The sequence below is a fragment of the Ruditapes philippinarum genome, unplaced genomic scaffold (assembly GCF_026571515.1).
Source record: "Ruditapes philippinarum isolate M1 unplaced genomic scaffold, ASM2657151v2 ctg757_1_1_1_1, whole genome shotgun sequence".
Classification (NCBI taxonomy): domain Eukaryota; kingdom Metazoa; phylum Mollusca; class Bivalvia; order Venerida; family Veneridae; genus Ruditapes; species Ruditapes philippinarum.
The window spans coordinates 129,076-149,854 of NW_026861682.1; the positions used below are offsets into that span (position 1 = coordinate 129,076).

Genomic DNA, 20,779 nt, shown 5'->3' on the forward strand with positions numbered 1-20,779 from the left:
TATAAAAGGACCCAAAGTTGAATAGCATTGCAATGCTTTTTGCTCAAAATTGGCTAAGAATTGTATAAAAATCTATTTCCAATTCACTTTTGAGTATACTTCTTTGGCATCATTTTGTTCAGATTTTGTGCAGATTTGTCCATTTTAAGTGTTTCACTTGATATTCGTTAGATTTTGAAATATTATGTTTCATATTATGCATTTGATCCCAGTGGAGTTCTTTTAAATTAAGCTAGTCTGTATTGAAGGAAAAGTCAAGCTTTCATGATTGCTGCAGCATCATTGTCATTGCTGTCATGGTTGTCGTCATTCAAAAATTTTATGTTGTCTGAAGGCTTAAGGTTAATCTTTATATATCTATAATTGTTAGAAAATATTGCTAGTTGGAAATGTCTCTTTTAACTTGACATTTAAGATATAACCTAAGAACAGAGCCTGTGAAATAGTTGTAAGATTGACTTTTCATTCATCATTGTATTCATGATTTGAGCCATGCCATGACAAAACCAAGATAATGGGTTTGCGACCAGCATGGATCCAGACCAGCCTGCGCATCCGCGCAGTCTGATCAAGATCCATGCTGTTTGCTATCAGTTTCTCTAATTGTTATAGGGTTTGTAAGTGAACAGCATGGATCCTGATCAGACTGCGTGGATGCGCAGGCTGGTCTGGATCCATGCTGGTCGCAAACGCACTATGTTGGTTTTGTTGTGACACGGCTCATTTTCTTTTTGTTTTCCTTGCCACAGTTTGACTGGAGATTATTTAGAAAGAGACATAGAATTACAAGGGTTCACTGTGCCTCAAAATGTTCGGAAAATGATAAATCGAGGACTCACTGAACAACACGGCCTAACAGCTGGAGAGATTTCTGAAATGATAAATCTCAGGTGAAGTAGAATTTATTAAAATCTTTTTCTTTTCTTTTTCTTTTAAATTTTTTATTTATGATGTAATTTTAAATTCTACGTGCTTAGTTCAAAAGGGAGAGCATCAGATTTGTAATTGATGGGTAGCTGGTTTGATCCTTGAGCCAGGTATTATATCTCCGTGACACTAACTGTTGATCTCAGATTTTGAGTCTAATGTTCATTTGTATCTTGTAGCTGATTTAGAAATGGTGTGGGATATGTAGTCAATCAGTTTTGAAGAAATTGATAATTAAGGTGGTAAATTTCTCAGGAAAGCTGTTTTGGTGGACTGACAGCCAAGTTATGATCAAAAATACATTTTAAAATCAGGGTAAAAACCAAGCACAAACAAAATGTAATTTTAAAACTATTTGAAGTTAGTAATGGCAGTATAACCAGACAGTGTTTCACCCAAGATTATGAAACTTGCTTCAAGGTGAATGTTCCAATTTCTAAAATTAGAAATGGGTTTCTACTTAGTACTTAATTTTAAATATATATTCTTCTTTTAGGTCCATTCTTGATCAAGAGTTGGTCATGAGCCATTACCAGCAAAGATTTAGAAATCTACTCTTCTTTGAGGAGGTACAAATGGAGGTAGATATAAGGAAGTATGATATGGAGGATGTTCCGTTAAGAACTTTCAGTTCTAACAGCAGATTACTTCTTCTAGAGGTAACAATAATTCTAAAGTCTTTGATATAATTAATTTCTCAATGCATATTTCACTCCCAGTCTACTGATAACTAAATTTATCCATGTGACCTGCGAAAATCTGTGTATATTTGAATTTATTTATACCGGTTGCCCATATGGGCTATCCCCAAAAAATTTATTAGTCATTTTATTTTGGGAAAGGATACAGAAAAGGGAAAAGACCCCCAAAATTCCAAAAGCTTCACCGGGTTTTCTTTAACTTTGAAAAAGTTTTTTAAAGCACTTAAAATTTGGGACCTTGATTTAAAGTCTCTTTGGGAAAGATTGTTTTTATTTAATTTTTGGGTTTTCCACCCGGGGGGAATTGAACCCCCCAATTTTGGTTTACAATCTCGCGCTCTAACCGATTGTGCGATGTGGAGACATTTGTGCTGTTTATTCATGGTCACCCACGGGATGGCTATTCATCAGTTTATTTTAAAATTTTTTTTCCTTAAAAATGTTTAAAGGGTTTTTGTCCTTTTTGAAGTTTGAAAAAGCCATTTTTTTAATTTAAAATGGGAAAAGATTAACTGTAAAATTTTAAAAAATGTATGTGTAAGTCAGCCGAAAGATGCAGAAGTTAAACTCATGTGAAAAAGGGTGGGGGTGTTATTATTTTTCACTCAATCAGGGCGAAGCCACATAAAATTTTCCACAGCACACTCGGGCCACTGCACCCTTTTCTTGGGGGCTTTTCACAGTTTTCCGTACTAGTTGCCTTCTCAAGGACTAAGATTTTTTAACAAATTACCCAAAAATTTTGGAAAAACATTTAGATTGTTTTTAAAATCTGGGTTTAAAATTTACATATTAAATTTTGTTAAGAAAGTTGAAATTGTTTTGTTTATTAGATTTTTTTTTGTGTGGGAAATGCATTAGGGATTCCTTAATTGGATTAATTTTTTCCGGGTTTACCGGGACAAATCTGAGAACCGACCATCTGTGTTAAGAGGAGATTGGTTATTTGTGAGTCTGTGTGACTCAGAAGGACATGGAAGTAAGAAGGAATACCAAGGATATGTCCATGAAGTTCTACAGAATGAAGTGGCTTTAGGATTTAGTCAAAGGTTTGAATTATTCCCACTTATGCTATATCTATTTTGTGTATTTCATTTAGGGTTTTGATCAAAATTCAGACTGTAGGGACAATAAAGACTCTCCTCTCTTACATTTCTAGAAGTTCTCTAACTTTTCAGATGTTAAGTAATCGATGTAATGTGTGAAGGTTTTTCTTTCATGCAGTATAAGTTAAATTTACTTGGAATTGATAGTAAAAAAGTGTATGTCCTACTTAATTGGTTAGTTGCATATTTCAGTGTATCAAAAACTGTTTGAAGTTTCAGCTTAATAAAAATTACTTGAACATCCATGTCTTTTTAACAATTTTCATAATTTGCTACCTATATAAGGAAACATGTTGACTTTAGCTCTAAATCTGCTTTCTTTTGTTATCATTATAGATTTAGGCCAGCCTGTACATCCCGCAGTCTGACCAGGCTCTATACTTTTGGCTTACTAACTTTAAATTCTCCTTTTGAAATCTCAAGAATTGATTGTAGACTTGTAGAATGTTTTAAAAATGGACGCTAGACAATTTCATTAAAAAAATTCTTCAGGTGAAGGGCTAGTCAAGCAGAAAATAACCACATATGAGCCCCGTCACGTTAAACCAACATAATGGGTTTGCGACCAGCATGGATCCAGACCAGCCTGCGCTTCCGCGCAGTCTGATCACGATTCATGCTGTTCGCTATCTGTTTCTCTACTTGAAATAGAGTTGGTAAGGGAACAGCATGGATCCTGATCAGACTGCGCGGATGCGCAGGCTGGTCTGGATCCATGTTTGGTCGCAAACGCACTATGTTGTTTTGTCGTGACGCGGCTCATATAATAATCATCTGACAATTACCTCAGTTTATGTTCAGTTTCAGGGAATCGTTTATTGAGAAAGAGAGGTTCAATGTCAGGTTTATATTCAACCGACTTCCGACCCGCCTTCAGCACCGAGCTTGTCAACTTGCGTGTGAGCTCAGTCTCGGAGATATTCTCTTTCCTCAGGAAAATAGACTCCGAAATTATGTAGAGCTTCCAGATTTGAAGTAAGATTTAGTATATCAGTGCCATATATATCCGTGGCGGAGTGGTTAAGTTTGTTGACTTCAGAGCCCATGCCCCTCACTGCTGAGGGTTTGAATCCCGACTTGGAGTTTGGATTCTTTCATGTGAGGAAGCTATTCAGCTAGCTTATAGAACGTCAGTGGTTCTACTCGGGTGCCTGTTCCTGCCTGAAATTATGCACGGGCCGGAACCTGAGGTCGTCAGCCACCACTAAAGCTGGACCGTCCCCATATGACCTAAACTGTGTCGATGTGATGTAAAACACAATCATACAAACACAGTGCCCTTGTATAATATTTTAGTTCTTGAATGTTTCCTTTTATTCTTGTCTATTGTAATTATTAAGACTGCACATTCCTGGATTCAACTAACTGTTTAGGAAATTTTATGAATTATTTTTCAATTCACAACAATGTTTTCAAGGGTACAAATACTGTTATTTAAACCTAATCCAGGGCACTTTCTTCCACACCAAAGAGGAATAACATTTTATATGTCAAAATATCCAACTCAATAAATATTATTCAGTAATAGTCATTACTCTATTAGAAGTGCATTAGAGGTGTGTAAATTCTGTCAAATTTTGCATGAAACATACAGGCCAGACGTATCCCTTGGATGGTAAATATATGATTTCTGATAATTTAGATTATTCAATCAAGACCTAGAAAAGAACAAGCAACAGAAATGTGCCGTCCAGCATATAGTAGCCGGAACATCTAAACCTGCTCCCTACCTTGTGTTCGGTCCACCCGGAACCGGTAAAACTGTGACCATAGTCGAAGCAATCAAACAGGTAATGAAAAATAGTCAAATTACTAATTCATTTTGAATGAAAGATTTTCTAGGAGTTTATCTTTTGAAACTAAAATTACTGAATAAAGATAATATTTTTCTTCTCTGTATATGTAAGGAAGATAAGATTCAGGTATCCCCTCATGCTTTAAATACTGTGAATTCACGTAATTTCGTGGGCATGAAATTTCGTGGTTTTGTCTCAACATTTTCGAGCTCTTGAATTCGTGGACATTTTATTTTTTGTTGCATATACTATATTGTTTGTATATGTATCAGAATAATTCTATGTCCATGTTTACTATATTATTTGCAGAGTCTTAGGATATAATAGAGGATATAATAAAGTTAAAATATGAAGTTGCTATTATTTTTTCAAGTTATAAATTAATTGTGAAGAAAAAAAGAAAGATGAGTTAACAGCCAAGTAATGATTTTTTTAGTCACTGGTAAATTTTGGACACTATTTTTGAGGAGACTTAGAAATTTTTGCTTTTATGAATAGGTCTGTTTACTGAACTTAATTTAAAGAAGGAAATAAATGCTTGAATACTGGTTGTTACCACAGTGTTAATTTCCTAGAAGGAAATTAAATTGTTGTTATTGTTCTTAGCAGTAATTAGGTGAAGAAAAGAATATGTCAATAAGTGTAAAATAGTTATTAGGAAAAGGAGAAAAAAAGGCAATTAGTATAAAATGGTAACTAGGGAAATAAATAAGATGGCAATTGGTATAAAATGGTAATTAGGAAAATAAATGGCAATAAGTATATAATGATAGTAAGGGAAAGAATTTAAAATGGCAATTGGTATGTATTCTATAATGGTAATGAGTGAAAGACACTTAAATTAGGGAAATTAAATAGAATGGTAATAAGTTATTAATGGTAATAAGGGAAATAAGATAAAATGGCAGTTAGTATAAAATGATAATAAGTGAGAGAAATAAAAAATGTCATAACATTGTAGATATGGAAATGTTCATCTGCGACTAACATCCTGGCATGTACACCATCAAATAGTGCCGCTGATCTGATAGCTAAGAGGTTAATACAGCACATTCCTAAAGCAGAGGTTCTACGACTGAATGCCGCATCTAGGTCATGGGCAGCTGTCCCCGAGGAAATCAAGGTAATCTGAATGAGGGCGGGTTTTATTTATGACAAGTATATGTGTAATATGTTAGCTGGGTACAAAATGTGTGTAAATTATTCTTTATTTTATACCATTTTCAACATTAATACACTATTTTTCATCAATTCCTCAAACATGAACAGGATACTTAAATAAGCTGTATAGTTGTTGATCTGTAACCCACATCGTAGGACTTAAGTTTTAACTTGGTTAAGTTTAAACTTGGTCATGGCACATTTTCCATGACAAACACATGCTGCTGGCCATGTGAGGAAGTTGTCCATAAACTCCATATAGCTTATGGAATAAAAAATTGTTTTAATCAGGTGTCTGTTTTTGCCTGAAATAGGGCATGGAAGAGCACTTTAGGTCTTACTCCAAATTTTTTCCCAGCTCCCAACCCAAACCCCCCCAAAAAACATATCTATACTTGTGCTGACAGATAACAAAATTTAGGCATTTTCTTTATACAAATTTGTGAATTTTCAGTGTGTATGCAACTTCAATAAGGAGACTCGCCATTTTTACTACCCTAGAAAGTCTGATCTACAGAAGTATAGAATCATCATTAGTACACTGGTGACTGCTGGAAGGTTTGTACTTTTATGTTTTAATCAATGTGATTAAATCAATCTATGAAAGGCATGCAACATAATTTTGGCAATGTCCATATACAGTCCAGCTTTTTGAAATGAAGACAATGAAACCACAAAAATATTTGTATGCATGTAGTTTGTGATATTGAGAGTGACTGTTGACGATATAAAGACAGGTTTTGTCACCAGGTCAGGCCAGCCTGTTTGTTCTTCTGCACAGTGTGACTATACTCTTTTACTGTCAGCTGATCTATTTTTAGCTTTTTGATATTGAAGACTCCCTTAAATAACAATGGACAATTCTACATTCAATACAGGACAAGCTCATACAGTTAACTGCTTTTATAATAATGAGTACGTATACCATATTTACTCACATAAAATACAGATAGCTCATAAGACAGGTGTGCTAATTTTACTAAAAACAGCAGTAGAATAGATATACCATAGTTCAGGTGCCTGACTGGTTCAGGATGCTGACTTAGAACTTCTTTACCTTTAAAACTATTGGTTTGAATCTGTCAAGGGGCTTAGAACAATTTGATGCAAGGAAGCTTTTAAATCTGGCTTTGTCATTGCTCATTTTCCATAACAGTGTTGCTGGCCGTATGAGGAAGCTATCCAGATAGATTATGGAATTAAAATTGTTTTAATCAGGTGCCTGCCTGTGCCTGAAATAATGCAGGGAGAGACACTCGCGGTACTGTTATTTTTTTTATACAAAAGCAAGAAAGTAGTCATATGATCTTACCATTAAAACTGTGTCAGAAAAATCTAGGTCATCACATTCAGATATTTTCATTTTATGTAAATATCTTCTTCATGGCTGTCTTAAAGTAATACTTACCATAGTTTTGTTTACGCATGTTGTTTATGCAATGTATATTGTAGTATGCATACTAAATATTGTAGGAGTACATATAAGTTTGAACCATGATCAACTTCCTGTAAGGGTCATTTTTAAATTTCATGTTTTGTTAAGATGTTAATATTCACTAAATATTAATGCAAATTAACCTTGTTCAGTTGAAAGACTGCCTTTTCAGTTATGCATATTGTTTCATAGCTTCACTGTTACTAATTATGCATGAGTTTTTATGACAGGAATAAGGGACCAGTCTGGTCAAATTCAAATCTGCTTTTTTATCAACCAATGAAATTTTGGAGATATTGACTGGTCCTCAAACTGTAGTTACATGATAAATGCATGTCTCTTTGCGACTTATATTAACTCAACATTTTTAGATGGGCTTTTAATTATTTATTTCTAATATTAATAATGTGTTATAACTGCGTGAGCATATAAGTTATTTTGTTGTTTTCATTTCTGTTTGTTTATGTTTAATACAAATAAATCCATGTGGCTTTAGGACATAGCAAGTATAATGGAATACATGTAAGTTAATCAGGCTTTTAGGACATAGCAAGTATAATGTAATACATGTGAGTCTATCAGGCTTTTAGGACATAACAAGTATAAAAGTATAATGCAATACATGTAAGACTTTCAGGCTTTTAGGACATAACAAGTATAAAAGTATAAATGTAAAATCTATCAGGCTTTTAGGACATAGCAAGTAAAATGCTATACATGTAAAGTCTTTCAGGCTTTTAGGAAATAGCAAGTATAATGCTATACATGTAATGTCTATCAGGCTTTTGGGACAAGGCAAGTATAATGCAATGTATAAAGTATTGCCAAAAGAATGAATTTTGAATCCTCAAGGAGGTGACTGTTAAGAACTTATTTGATTATGTTGTGTGAAAGCACACAAATGGACTTAATAGCCATACGGTGGCTTTCTTATGGTGTTATATTATTGGTAAAACATTTCAGTAATGTTATATTAGACTAAATTATTATCCCATCTGTTTTATATTTGGTTTGAAATACCATAATACAAGAACGCCTTTTCAATATTTATTTCCATGAATTGATAAAGCCTAGGTCACAAATAAGAAAATGCCGCCGGGCGGCGTCTGTTTCTCCAAAAAATCGCAATATCGGCCGGGGTCCGTCCGGCGGCAGTGACTATCGGACGGCAGCAGCTGAAAATTTTGTGAATCGGGCGGGCGCCTTCGAGTTTTAAGTACTACTTAAAAGCTAACGGCGGCTGGACGATAATTTTTGGGGTCCCTGAGTATAAATATCATCGAGCGGACATCGTTGGGTCGCCGGGCGGCGACCGGGCGATTGATTTTTTGATCGGGCGATTTTTTGTTCTACTAAAACAGCGTCCGATTTAAAAGGCGTCCGGGCGGACATCGGCCGGGCCCCGCCCGGTGCCTGAATAGAGCTAAGTAGTCAAACGATTATCGCCCGGTACCCGAACGATTCATGTACAGGCACCAGGCGGTCATCGTTTTCATTAATTGCCTCAACAATATATTTGTGAATTTCTTTTGAATACTAGTAATGTCCATGCGAATGTCTGATTGATTTTCGCCTTCTACGGCCTTGATACTGGCCGTTGGTGACTCCCCTATGCTTTGGCAGCTGACTTCTTTGCTGGCATAATTACAACTGCCTGAATTATCTAGGATGTCATTAAATGTAAAGTCATTGTCGCCCGGCGCCCGTCGAACCGTCCGATTCATTTTTAAATCACACAGGCGCCGTACGGACATCGGGCGGTGACCGCCCGATCCGTTCAATTCTTTCTGTAAAATCCACTCGGCAAAAATCGCCCGACGACTGTTTAATTTATGACCACGCAATGTATCAGATTTAAAATCGCCCGGCGTCCACGACTTCAAAAAATCTGCCGATTTTATAAAAATCGTTTAATCGGACGGCGCCCATTTTATTTGTGACCTAGGCATAAGACAGATTTATCAAGTGAATCATAACACTGTTACTTATCAAAGACTTGTGGAAATTGAATGATTTGTGGCTGGTAATTTTGAATCATGAAAAGATTATATTTATTACACTTTCAGACTAGCCTCGGCAAACTTTCCATCAGGACATTTCAGTCATGTTTTTATTGACGAGGCTGGACACGCCCCTGAGCCCGAGTCTCTGATAGCTCTAGCAGGAATCATGGAGGTAAACCCAGCTCTTCAATGTGGAGGTCAGGTTGTGATAGCAGGTGACCCGAAACAGCTCGGACCAATCCTTAGGTCGCCACTTGCCATAAAATATGGTTTAGGTAGGTTAACATGACTTTTTCGTGGCTGAAACTGTTTTGTAATGCCCCTACTACTTGGGGCATATAGAGATGCCCTTGTTCTTCTGTCTAACTGTCTTGTTGTCCATAGACTAACAAAACAATGGAATGTTGGGGCAGTGCTAGGTTATATACACTTTACAATAAATTCCTGTTATAACATGAAATAGTTTTCCATATTAATTTAAAAACAAAATCATTTAATAAGCTTATATAGAGGATATTTGTTTAGTTCAGTGTAAGATCGAAATATATTTCACCGAGTGAGCACCAAAAGGTATATTTCACTCGTGGCTGCGCCACTCGTGAAATATGAACTTTTGGTGTTCACGAGGTGAAATATATTTTGATCTTACACTAAACTAAACAAATTTTCTTTTTATTATATGCAAAGAAACGTTTAAAAAGACATCTAAGCATAGTACTAAATGAAAAGGGCGCCAAATAATAATACAATCATTAAGTTGGTTTCCATTATTGTGAACGCTTGTATTTCACTGAAACAACGTACCGGGCTCAAATATTCAAAACAGTGAAATTATGAAACTTTAATGATTCATATATATAGAAATATGTGTACTTCTTGTTAATTTTGAATTATTATAATACCAATAAATTCAATTTTGAATGATTATAATACCAATAAATTAAAAAATATTTAAAAAAAAAAAATTTCCAATTAAAAGGTGTGTTCCTAATTACAATTTTTCTTTAGAATATCATATTTGAAATACAATATGTTGAAATACATTTTGGGATTCTTAATATTAGTTACTTATAACATATCAACTTTTATACGTACTTGAATTGTTATATCTTATCTTTGTTACCAGACATATCTTTATTGGAACGCTACATGGAGTCATGTGAGCTATACTCGCCATGCAGTGATGATGACGGTCACAAAAGTTACGACGTACGTGTTATAACAAAACTTCTGAATAACTACAGATCTCATCCTGCCATCTTGAAACTTCCCAACGAAATATTCTACGATAGTGAACTGATTCCTTGTGCTGGGATTGACAGAGAGAAGCTATGTGAGTAGATATCAGGGTATTGGCCAGAACTTTTAAACTTAGGTTAAGCAATTTGAGTCGCATGTTATTAATAGTCATTCTTGAAAGAAAAAGGACAAGCCTAGCGTCTTTGGATTATTTTATGTGAGAGAGCTATTTAGCTACCTTATGGAATGTCAATGGTTTTACTCAGGTGCCTGTTTGTGCCTGAAATAATGCACAGAAGGGCACCTGAGGTCTTCCTCCACCAGTAAAGCTTGAAAGTCGCCGTATGACCTATACAGTGTTAGTGAAATGTAAACCCCAATAAAAATAAAGCTAGGCAGTAGCCTATCTAGTTTTCCTGGATTCTTCCAGGGCCTTTTGAAAGAGACCTTTTCTTTAGATTTTTTGGAAAAATATACACAACATACCGGTAGTTATTATTTAAAGTTATATTTGCTAAAATTTGATATTTTAAAATATTGAAAAATGCTACACCATCTCTTTGTAAATGTTTCAACTTCACACAAAGTATATATGTTATGTTTAAAACTCTTCAAAATGTGGGAGGCCACAATGTGAATACGAACATGTTAAGAAAGGACCATTTTACCTGTAATAGGGAATACAGCTTCCCGTACATAGTTTGCCAAAGAACCTATATGTGTCTTTATAAATTGGAAACAGTAGAAATACTTGATTGAATGTAAGTATAAAAACATACTTTGATTACTATAGGTAGATGGGAAGGTTTACCAAAACCAGGGTTTCCCTTGGTATTTCATGGAATTGTTGGGGAGGATATGAGAGAAGAAAGAAGTCCATCATTCTTTAATGCGCAGGAGGTGGCCATAGTTGTGCAATATGTTGAAGAGTTGATGACCTGTAGGAAAGGTGGAATAAATCTGAAACAAAGTGATATAGGAGTGATCTCCCCTTATAGAAAGCAGGTACAGTGAACTTCATCTGTTAAACCTTTAAAAGAAAAAAGAACTTAATTTAAAGTACGCATATGGCTTAAAGCAGCATGCCTCCAGAATAGCTAATTTTCATAAAAATTATAAGAATATATTAAAATTTAAAATATTGTAAAGTGAACAAAGAAAATTATTTACAGATTGCCAACAGCACTAGCAATCCATGTAAATTACCAAAAAGAGGTTACAATAAGCAAAAATAGCCCTTACTGTATTAGGAATGCAGAAGAAATATGGTAAAAAATTAACTGCAAAATTAGTTTTTAATCATATATAACATATAAATTATTATAAAAGCACTTGTGAATTGATGATTATGAAAATGATTTATTTTCATGTTTTAGGTTCAGAAGATACAGCAAGTGTTGAGGAGGAAACGATATGATAAAATATCTGTGGGTTCAGTAGAAGAATTTCAAGGTCAAGAGCGAACTGTGATAATTGTTTCAACCGTCCGAAGTAAACCAGAGTACATGTCATTTGATATGCAGTTTCAACTGGGATTTTTGAGAAATCCAAAGGTATTTGTTTTGTGTTATCAAGAAACATAATCCAGAGGTAGCACTGATTATAATGGCTTTGTTTTTTTTATTATGCCCCCGCCATGTAATGGCCGGGGCATATAGTGTTACCCTGTTCCATCCTTCCGTCATTCTGTCATTCCGTCATCGTTTCCGTTCATTATCTTAGTAACGGTTGCACACATTCAACTCAAATTTGACATATGGATATGTCATGAGAAAATACAGGTCAAGTTCGAATTTGGTCATGGTTTGATGATTTTTGGCAGAGTTATGCCCCTTTGACTTTAAAATAATATGAAATTTTCAGTTTCCGTTCATTATCTCCCCAATGGTACAACACATTCAACTCAAACTTGACATATGGATATGTCATGAGAAAATACAGGTCAAGTTCGAATTTGGTCATGGTTCGATGATTTTTGGCAGAGTTATGCCCCTTTTACTTTGAAAATAATATGAAATTTTCAGTTTCCGTTCATTATCTCCCCAACAGTACAACACATTCAACTCAAATTTTACATATGGATATGTCGTGAGAAAATACAGGTCAAGTTCGAATTTGGTCATGGTTCAATGATTTTATGCCCCTTTCACTTTGGAAATAATATGAAATTTTCAGTTTCCGTTCATTATCTCCCCAATGGTACAACACATTCAACTCAAATTTTACATATGGATATGTCGTGAGAAAATACAGGTCAAGTTCAAATTTGGTCATGGTTCAATGATTTTATGCCCCTTTTACTTTGAAAATAATATGAAATTTTCAGTTTCCGTTCATTATCTCCCCAACAGTACAACACATTCAACTCAAATTTTACATATGGATATGTCGTGAGAAAATACAGGTCAAGTTCGAATTTGGTCATGGTTCGATGATTTTTGGCAGAGTTATGCTCCTTTCACTTTGGAAATAATATGAAATTTTCAGTTTCCGTTCATTATCTCCCCAATGGTACAACACATTCAACTCAAACTTGACATATGGATACGTCACAGGAATGCGCAGGTCAAGTTCAAAGTTGGTTATGGTTCAATGATTTTTGGCAGAGTTATGCCCCTTTCACTTTGAAAATAATATGAAATTTTCAGTTTCTGTTTATTATCTCCCCAATGGTACAACACATTCAACTCAAATTTGACATATGGATATATTTTTGGAATGCCCAGGCCAAGTTGGAATTCGGTCATGGTTCAATGATTTTTGGCAGAGTTATGCCCCTTTCACTTTGAAAATAATATGAAATTTACAGTTTCTGTTCATTATCTACCCAACTACTCAAATTTGACATATGGATATGTCAAAGGAATGGGCAGGTCAAGTTTGAATTTGGTCATGGTTCGATGACTTTTTGGCAGAGTTATGCCCCTTTTACTTTGAAAATAATATAGATACATCTTAGGAATAAGCAGTTTAAGTTTGAATTTGGTCGTGGTTCAATGATTTTGGACAAACTTATCTTTCTTGAATGTTGTAAAAATTTTGAACTTTCAGTTTCAGCACTGAAATGTATGTAGCCAATGCCCATTATTTTGGCTACAAATATGAAATATGCTATTTTCAAAAGGTTTAGACTGAATAATTTCAGTGCCTTGAACATTGTATGAAAATGGTTAAAAATTATTTGTGCAAACAAATTTGGAACTAAATATTATAACATCTGAAATTTTGGCTGCATGCGGGGGCATCCGTGGCATGATGACACATTTCTAGTTCCACTTCAAAGGTCGAGGTCATTGTATTTAGGTCAAGGTCAGAAACATACATTTAATTTTGATAACAAAATTGATTGACCAGGATTTATTTGATTATGAATTTTATTCCAGCCTGTCTTGGAAATGTAAGAAAAAAGGCTTTTTATTTGGTGCTTAGGGTAGGAATTTGAATTTTCTTCTTTATCATCAGAACGTTGGTGGTTCTACTCAGGTGCCTGTTCGTGCCTTAAATAACGCATGGAAGGGCACCTGAGGTCTTCCTCCACCAGTAAAGCTGGAACGTCACCATATGACCAACTTTGTGTTGGTGTGACTTAAATATCAATCAAAGAAATTAAACAAAATCTTCTTTATTACAATTGTTTAAAACTTGGAGGTATAATCTGTAGGTAGTGATAAAAGGTTACATGTAATTCTTATGTTTTGTGATAGTGGCAATCTGTTCTTTTCTGTTTCAGAGGTTTAATGTTACAGTAACACGTGCAAAAGCATTGTTGATAGTGATTGGTAACCCCAACACACTTAGTGGGGATCTTCACTGGAAACAGTAAGTTTATAAATTACCAGGTGGTTTTTTTACCAGTAAAACGTGGTTACTAGAGGCATTAAAATGTTAATTAGGCTAGTATTGGCCTAAGAATATGAATAAATACATAATGGGCGTCTTTGGCCGAGCTGTTACAAATGATGAGTGAAAACAACTTGCCGCTGTGGTTTCAAATCAAGCCTGGAACTATAGATTCTTTTATTCTAGGGGAACTATCCATCAAGCTTAAGTAATGTTGGTACTGATTCCACTTAGGTGCCTGCTCATAACTGTGTAGGCAAAAGGTCATACAGGGATATAACTTTGGTCTGTATTTTTTTCAAAGTTTAAGGGAATGGGGGTATAGATTTATTTTATTGTTGTATTCTTAAAAAAGTTTTAGGATGGCATCTTTTTGCAGAAGGTATTGGGCATTAAAGCGTATAGATTTGTTCTGTTTTTAAATGTTAATATATTGCTTTTAATATACTGCTGTGAAGGAAGAAAATTGGGCATACATGGGTACAGTTTTTTGTATGATTAAAGGTTGATAGATAAATGTGAAGAAAATTGGGCATGCAGGGGTACAGTTTTTTGTATGATTAAAGGTTGATAGATTACTGTGAAGAAAATGGGGCATACAAGGGTACAGAGAGAATGTCTGAAGATGATGAATTAGAAGATCTCATTCAAAGATTGGCAGCTGTCGAACTAATTGATGGTTTGTATTAACTAATTCTCCTACATTCACTTGTGGTGTTTTTGTCTCAAATTATTCTTAATTTATGATATCTAATTCATTGAACAAGAAGTTATAATGCTCAGTTGATTTGAAAAAAAAAAAATTCTTTAAAACTGATCACCTGTAATAGAACTAGCACTTGTCTATGCCACCATAATAGAACCAGACCTGCCTGAAAACTTGTATAGTCTGACCAAACTATATAATGTGCATATTGTATAATGTATCATATTGACATCACTCAAGTTCAATACTATTGCCAAACAATATTTTTCTATGACAATTTAATTCGGACATTGAATTTGATGGTCATTTTGTCTCTCATTACTGATCCAGAATAATGTGTAATTACTGATCCAAAAATATGTGGAATTACTGATGCTAAATTATGTGAAATTACTGATCCAAAATTATGTGGAATTACTGATCCAAAAATATGTCGAATTACTGATGCTAAATTATGTGAAATTACTGATCCAAAATTATGTCGAATATGTAGTCTGTCACTTGCAGAGAAATTAGTAACTACTGGTTTGTTATCCCGGAAAACTTGTAAGGTGAACCAATGGCAAACATATGACCAAAACTTGTGTTAAAATTTGTGTAAAACCAGAACTAATGAACAAGCACTCAAATAAGTAATTAATTGTTCCCATAAAGGACAAGTCCACTTCACAGATTTCAGAGGGTAAATAAGTAAATATTAATCTTGTTATCATTGATTTTATTCATGTGTATAGCAAAAACTTAAAAAATCTTCTTTTAAAGAACCCAAAGAGCTAGAGCTAAGATATTTAGCATGAAACATCTTCTAATGAATGTCTACCAAGTTTGTTCAAATAAAAGCCCTGGGGTCAAAATTGGCCCCACCCCAGGGGGTCATTGATTTTTTTCTATATGCATATTGTAAAAACCTAAAAAATCTTCTTTTAAAGAACCCAAAAAGCTAGAGCTAAGATATTTAGCATGAAACATCTTCTAATGGGTGTCTACCAAATTTGTTCAAATAAGAGCCCTGGGGTCAAAATTGGCCCCGCCCCGGGGGTCATTAATTTTCCTTATATGTGTATAGCAAAAACTTAAAAAATCTTCTTTGAAAAAACCAAAATAGCTAGAGTTTATATACTAAGCATAAAACATCTTCTAATGGGTGTCTACCAAGTTTGTTCAAATAAAAGCCCAGGGGTCAAAACTGGCCCCGCTCTGGGGGCCTACATACAGGTGAGCGACTTCGGGGCCATCATGGCCCTCTTGTTTTGTACATTTGTTGTTTTGAAATGTTCAATAAAACAATAGTGTTGAACCATTGCATTTCTTAACTTATGTACATGTAATCAGTAATCATAAATGTAAATTGATTACTCCTGTCAGTAATCAGTAATTTAATCAATTACAATGTCAAAATGGAGTAATCAGTAATTTAATTTAATCAAGCATTTTGACAAATAATCATAATTTAATCGATTACAATTGTCAAGTAATTGCCCCATGTCTGTAGAGTTGTTCTTGTTTCAGATGAATGCAGACTCATTCCAGAAATACAGAGTGACTATAATGAACTAGCCTGGAGAAGTGATATATAGGAAAAGGACAAGTCTTGGGAACTGGCATTTAAATTATGAAAATTATCTGCAGAAGTGAAATTTCAGGAAATAAAGAAGCCTCAAAAAGGGATATTTAGTTTCAAGTCTTATATAAGTCTAGAGATGAGATATTCCATTTTAGAATAGAACAAGTGTGAACTTCAAAAGAGATATTTAGTTACTAAGTACTTGCAGTGTTGTGCAATGTCCTGGGGAGGTGATATGTTGTATACAAAAATAAATCAGGAAGGCAAACAAGCCTTGAAAAGTGACAAATTGTTTTAGAATGTTGAAAAAGTCTAGAGACAATATAATTTGTGTTAGCATTTGAAGTTGATGCAAAAATGACAATGATTTTGTACTGGTACAACTTTTGAGATGATAAATTAGATCTCTAAATTTTAACTGAAATGTTAGGACTTTAAATTTTTACTTTTGAATTTGTACTGAAATGTTAGAACTTTAAATTTTTACTGAAATGTTAGAACTTTAAATTTTTACTGAAATGTTAGAACTTTAAATTTTTTTTCTGAAATGTTAGAACTTTAAATATTTACTGAAATGTTAGAAATTTAAATTTTTACTGAAATGTTAGGACTTTAATTATTTACTGAAATGTTTGCTTAATTTTATGGAATTTTCATAAGTATTACAAAATTTGCAAAGGCATGTGCCAAAGCATGTTAGATTTAATATTTTTGTAATGATTTATTTTTATAAAATAAATTCTTAATGATACTGTTACCATTTTAATTTTTGTCATAAGTTGTTTGAACATTATTTTTAAATGAAATTTTTACAATTATCTATTTTACTGATCATATTTAAATTTATTTTTCTATAGAAAATAGCAACTCTTTGCCTTGAATATTATGTTTTTAATATGACTGTTTGAAATATTGGCTAACTTTGGTATCATACTAAATTATACCTCCCGCACAACTGAAGTTGTAAAGAGGGGATATACTGGTTTGAGGATGTCCGCCAGTCTGATTGTCTGGATGTATGTGTTTGCTTCTTCTCTTATCCCATTCTTGATTTTTATGAAACTTGACAGGAATAATTTTCATGATGTCTACTTGTCTAATGATAAGGAATTTGACCTTGACCCTAAATTATCTTAAGCTTCAAGGTTAATTGCTTAAGTTTTGCTGAAATTGTCTAACATGGTTGTAAATGGATGTATTGTGTTCATCTTTGGACATAACAACCATTTAAACAATAGTCAAATTATTGAATTTTATTTTGTTATTTATGGATGGATTTGAGTCACATTTGAACAAAGCAATACTTAGCATAAAGCAAACAAATAATGACCTTGACCTTTTAATGACCTTGATCTATTAAGGTCAAATTGTTGAATATTTTTAAAATTGGACATGATTTTGCTGTTAATGGATGGAATTTTCCCTGTTGTCACAATTAATAAACCCCAGAAAAAATGTAGCCAATAAACTGTTAGAAATTGACACACAGTGCAGTAACTGGAGTGCAATTAATACTTGTACCTGGTTGCACTCACTGTACATTTATGGGGATACAATTGACACATTTTTGTGTCGCCTCTACGGAGTAGTGGCGACATATAGGAATCACTTCTTCGTTGTCCGTCTGTCTGTCCGTCCGTCACAAAACTTGTCCGGACTACTCCTCATAAACTACTGGTGCAATTTCATCCAAACTTTACAGGAATGATCAGTACCAAGTCTAGTTGTGCATATTGTCAGCATTTTCCGGTTCAATGATTTTTGTCAGAGTTATGGCCCTTTGATAATTTTTAATTTTAAAGTTTGTCCGGACTACTTCTTTTATACCACTAATGCAATTTCAATGAAACTTTACAGGATTGATCTGTAGCTCAAGTCCTTGCGCATATTGCACGGGTTTTCCGGTTGAATGATTTTTGGCCGAGTTATGGCCCTTTGATAAAAAGGTGTGTTTTTTTCTGTGTGTTGCCAGATACACAAAAGCTTGTCCGGACTACTCCTCATAAACTACTGGTGCAATTTTATCCAAACTTTACAGGAATGATTAATATCAAGTCTAGTTGTGCACTGTCCGTCTGTCTGTCCGTCCGTCTGTCACAAAATTTGTCCCAACATGAAATTGGCCATCATGAGGCGTCACATGTGATTACTGATCGCTCTTGTTAATGTAAAGGTCTCCAAACTATGATACAATATTTGATTACAGTATTCAGTATTAAAGTCTTGCAAGTTTACTGGGAAAAGAAGACCTGTTTTATCTTTAAACATTATGTTGGGTATGAATTACTTGAGTAGAACAAAGCTGTGTTTACCCACTCACAGTGACTTTAGGGCTCTGTCAATAAATACATGTAAATATATATATTTTTTTTAAAGCTCTCTAACTGCTTTGCATGATATTTCTGAATTCTTAAAGCTGCATGCCTGTAGGTGAGCCATGTTTCAATAAAAACTACTTTGACCAAAATTTACTTTGAAGTTTTTAAAAAAGTAAAATTATTCACAATTAAAGTAATGATGAACATGTTATATGTAATGAATTTCTAATTTTCTAGTATTTATTACATATTTCTACTGCGTGACTAACGCAGTGAGGGGTAGTTTTGCATACTTTGATCCTTATTTAGTAATTTACATGAATTGTGATACTTTCTTTGTTCACTTGAAAATATTTTACTTTTTTATTACACTTTCAAAAAATTTTCATGAAAATTAGCATGAATCTTGAGGCATGCTGCTTTAAGGAATGTTTCAGAAATAGATACAGTACATGTAGTTCTTGGCACTATTTGGAGTTACTTCGCTTGAATGCCACATTCTTTGATCCACCTTTGCAATATTTGTTGAATATTTTTTTAATATTTGTTGAATATGAAAAAATATTTTTGAAAAAAAAAAATGTTAAATTTGTTACATGTTTATCATGCAAAATTTGAGACCCCATCAGTCATGTATGAATATGTTGTTAAATTTCGTCTATTTTAATGGAAAATTTTTATTGCATTTTACATATTTTGTTATACATGTGCATATAAATATACATGTATATGTGTTATTGATTGTGTTAATGTTAATAAAATATCATTCTTATTTTAGCACATTTTAAATTTTTGTCATTATTTTGATTTACTATTCAGTAAACATGGTACACTTTTAAGCTGTTACTGCATTTACCAGAAGAAAAATATTAGTATTTACAACATTGCTTGTTATCGATACCAAAAGAAAAATAAAAGAAAAAAATTAATGTGAATTATTCAATCTACTCAACGCCTGACTATAAATGAATCATTCAATCTACACAACGCCTGATTTATCAGTCTTAATTCAGTATATGCTTTGACAAGTTAGAACACAATGTCCAGCATTTTAGATACAGTTTTGTATCCCATATGGGTGTCCGTGGCCGAGTGGTTAAGGTTCAAACCACTTGCACTTAACCGTTTTGGGTTTGAATCCTGACAGGGACTTTGGATAATATTTTTTTGTAAGGAAGTTATCCAGCTAGCTTATTAGCTTATGGAACGTTAGAGGTTCTACTCGGGTGCCGGTTTGTGCCAAAAATAATGCACGGAAGGGTGCCACCAATAAATCTGGAAAAACTCCAAATCATGAAATGACCTATACTGTGTTGGTAATTAGTTCCATCTTCCGACGCCTGAGTTCTTTCTTTTTTCATGGACTATTGTGCAAGAAAAATCGTTTTTTTCAAATGTATTGTTATTTTTAAATGCATCACATATTAAAGGTGCTCCACTGATATACAATGCATAAAACCCCATAAAATATCAAATTCTTACAAAGATAAATTGGTGCGCTTGAAATTGAAAAATATGCAAAAGATAAAGAAAAGGTACATTTTATATTTAGATCGATTTTTGCACGATTCTCATCCTTAATTGAGTTAAGTTTAAAATAGTTTAAACAATTTTGGGCCATCCTGTAAATTGGGGAAAAACAGTGTTTGTAGTCGTAATGAACTGAAATTTCACACATGGGACATTAGTCTAGACCTCCATCAAATAGTACACTATTCTCGAAAAAAATATTTTCAAGTCCCTTTATGTCCATAAAAACAAAACAAAATAAAACCCCAACCTCAGTGTAGTCCCTTTAACAAATGAAATGAAAATACACTGCATTTTATCTTGATTTTAATTTATTATCTATTTTTGATACGCCTTAGATCATGTAGATAAATAGCTTGGCTTTTTTATCGAAGTCATGTGATATTTTAAAAAGATAGAAATTTAAATGATATCATTTCAATTTATAGCATATGAAAACGAAACTACAGGTAA

At 33.8% G+C, this 20,779-nt stretch overlaps 1 protein-coding gene across 1 annotated transcript; it reads left to right on the forward strand.

The window, feature by feature from the left end:
* The first annotated feature begins 1,982 nt into the window (after positions 1-1,982).
* LOC132716504 (putative helicase MOV-10) lies at positions 1,983-16,763 on the forward strand. The gene is made up of 13 exons (XM_060699797.1): positions 1,983-2,012; positions 2,490-2,677; positions 3,536-3,709; positions 4,377-4,524; positions 5,492-5,653; positions 6,146-6,249; positions 9,193-9,404; positions 10,256-10,462; positions 11,162-11,373; positions 11,745-11,921; positions 14,099-14,187; positions 14,775-14,887; positions 16,424-16,763. Exons 1-13 carry the CDS (start codon positions 1,983-1,985, stop codon positions 16,489-16,491), a joined length of 1,884 nt encoding a protein of 627 aa, XP_060555780.1. The 3' UTR covers positions 16,492-16,763.
* The last annotated feature ends 4,016 nt before the right edge of the window (positions 16,764-20,779 follow it).

Excerpts from the sequence above, each read along its gene's own strand:
- LOC132716504 (XM_060699797.1), top strand. The coding sequence starts at position 1,983 with ATGTGGAGACATTTGTGCTGTTTATTCATG. Across the intron at positions 2,678-3,535 it reads GCTTTAGGATTTAGTCAAAG|TTTCAGGGAATCGTTTATTG; the intron begins GTTTGAATTATT and ends GTTTATGTTCAG. Across the intron at positions 11,374-11,744 it reads TCTCCCCTTATAGAAAGCAG|GTTCAGAAGATACAGCAAGT; the intron begins GTACAGTGAACT and ends TTCATGTTTTAG.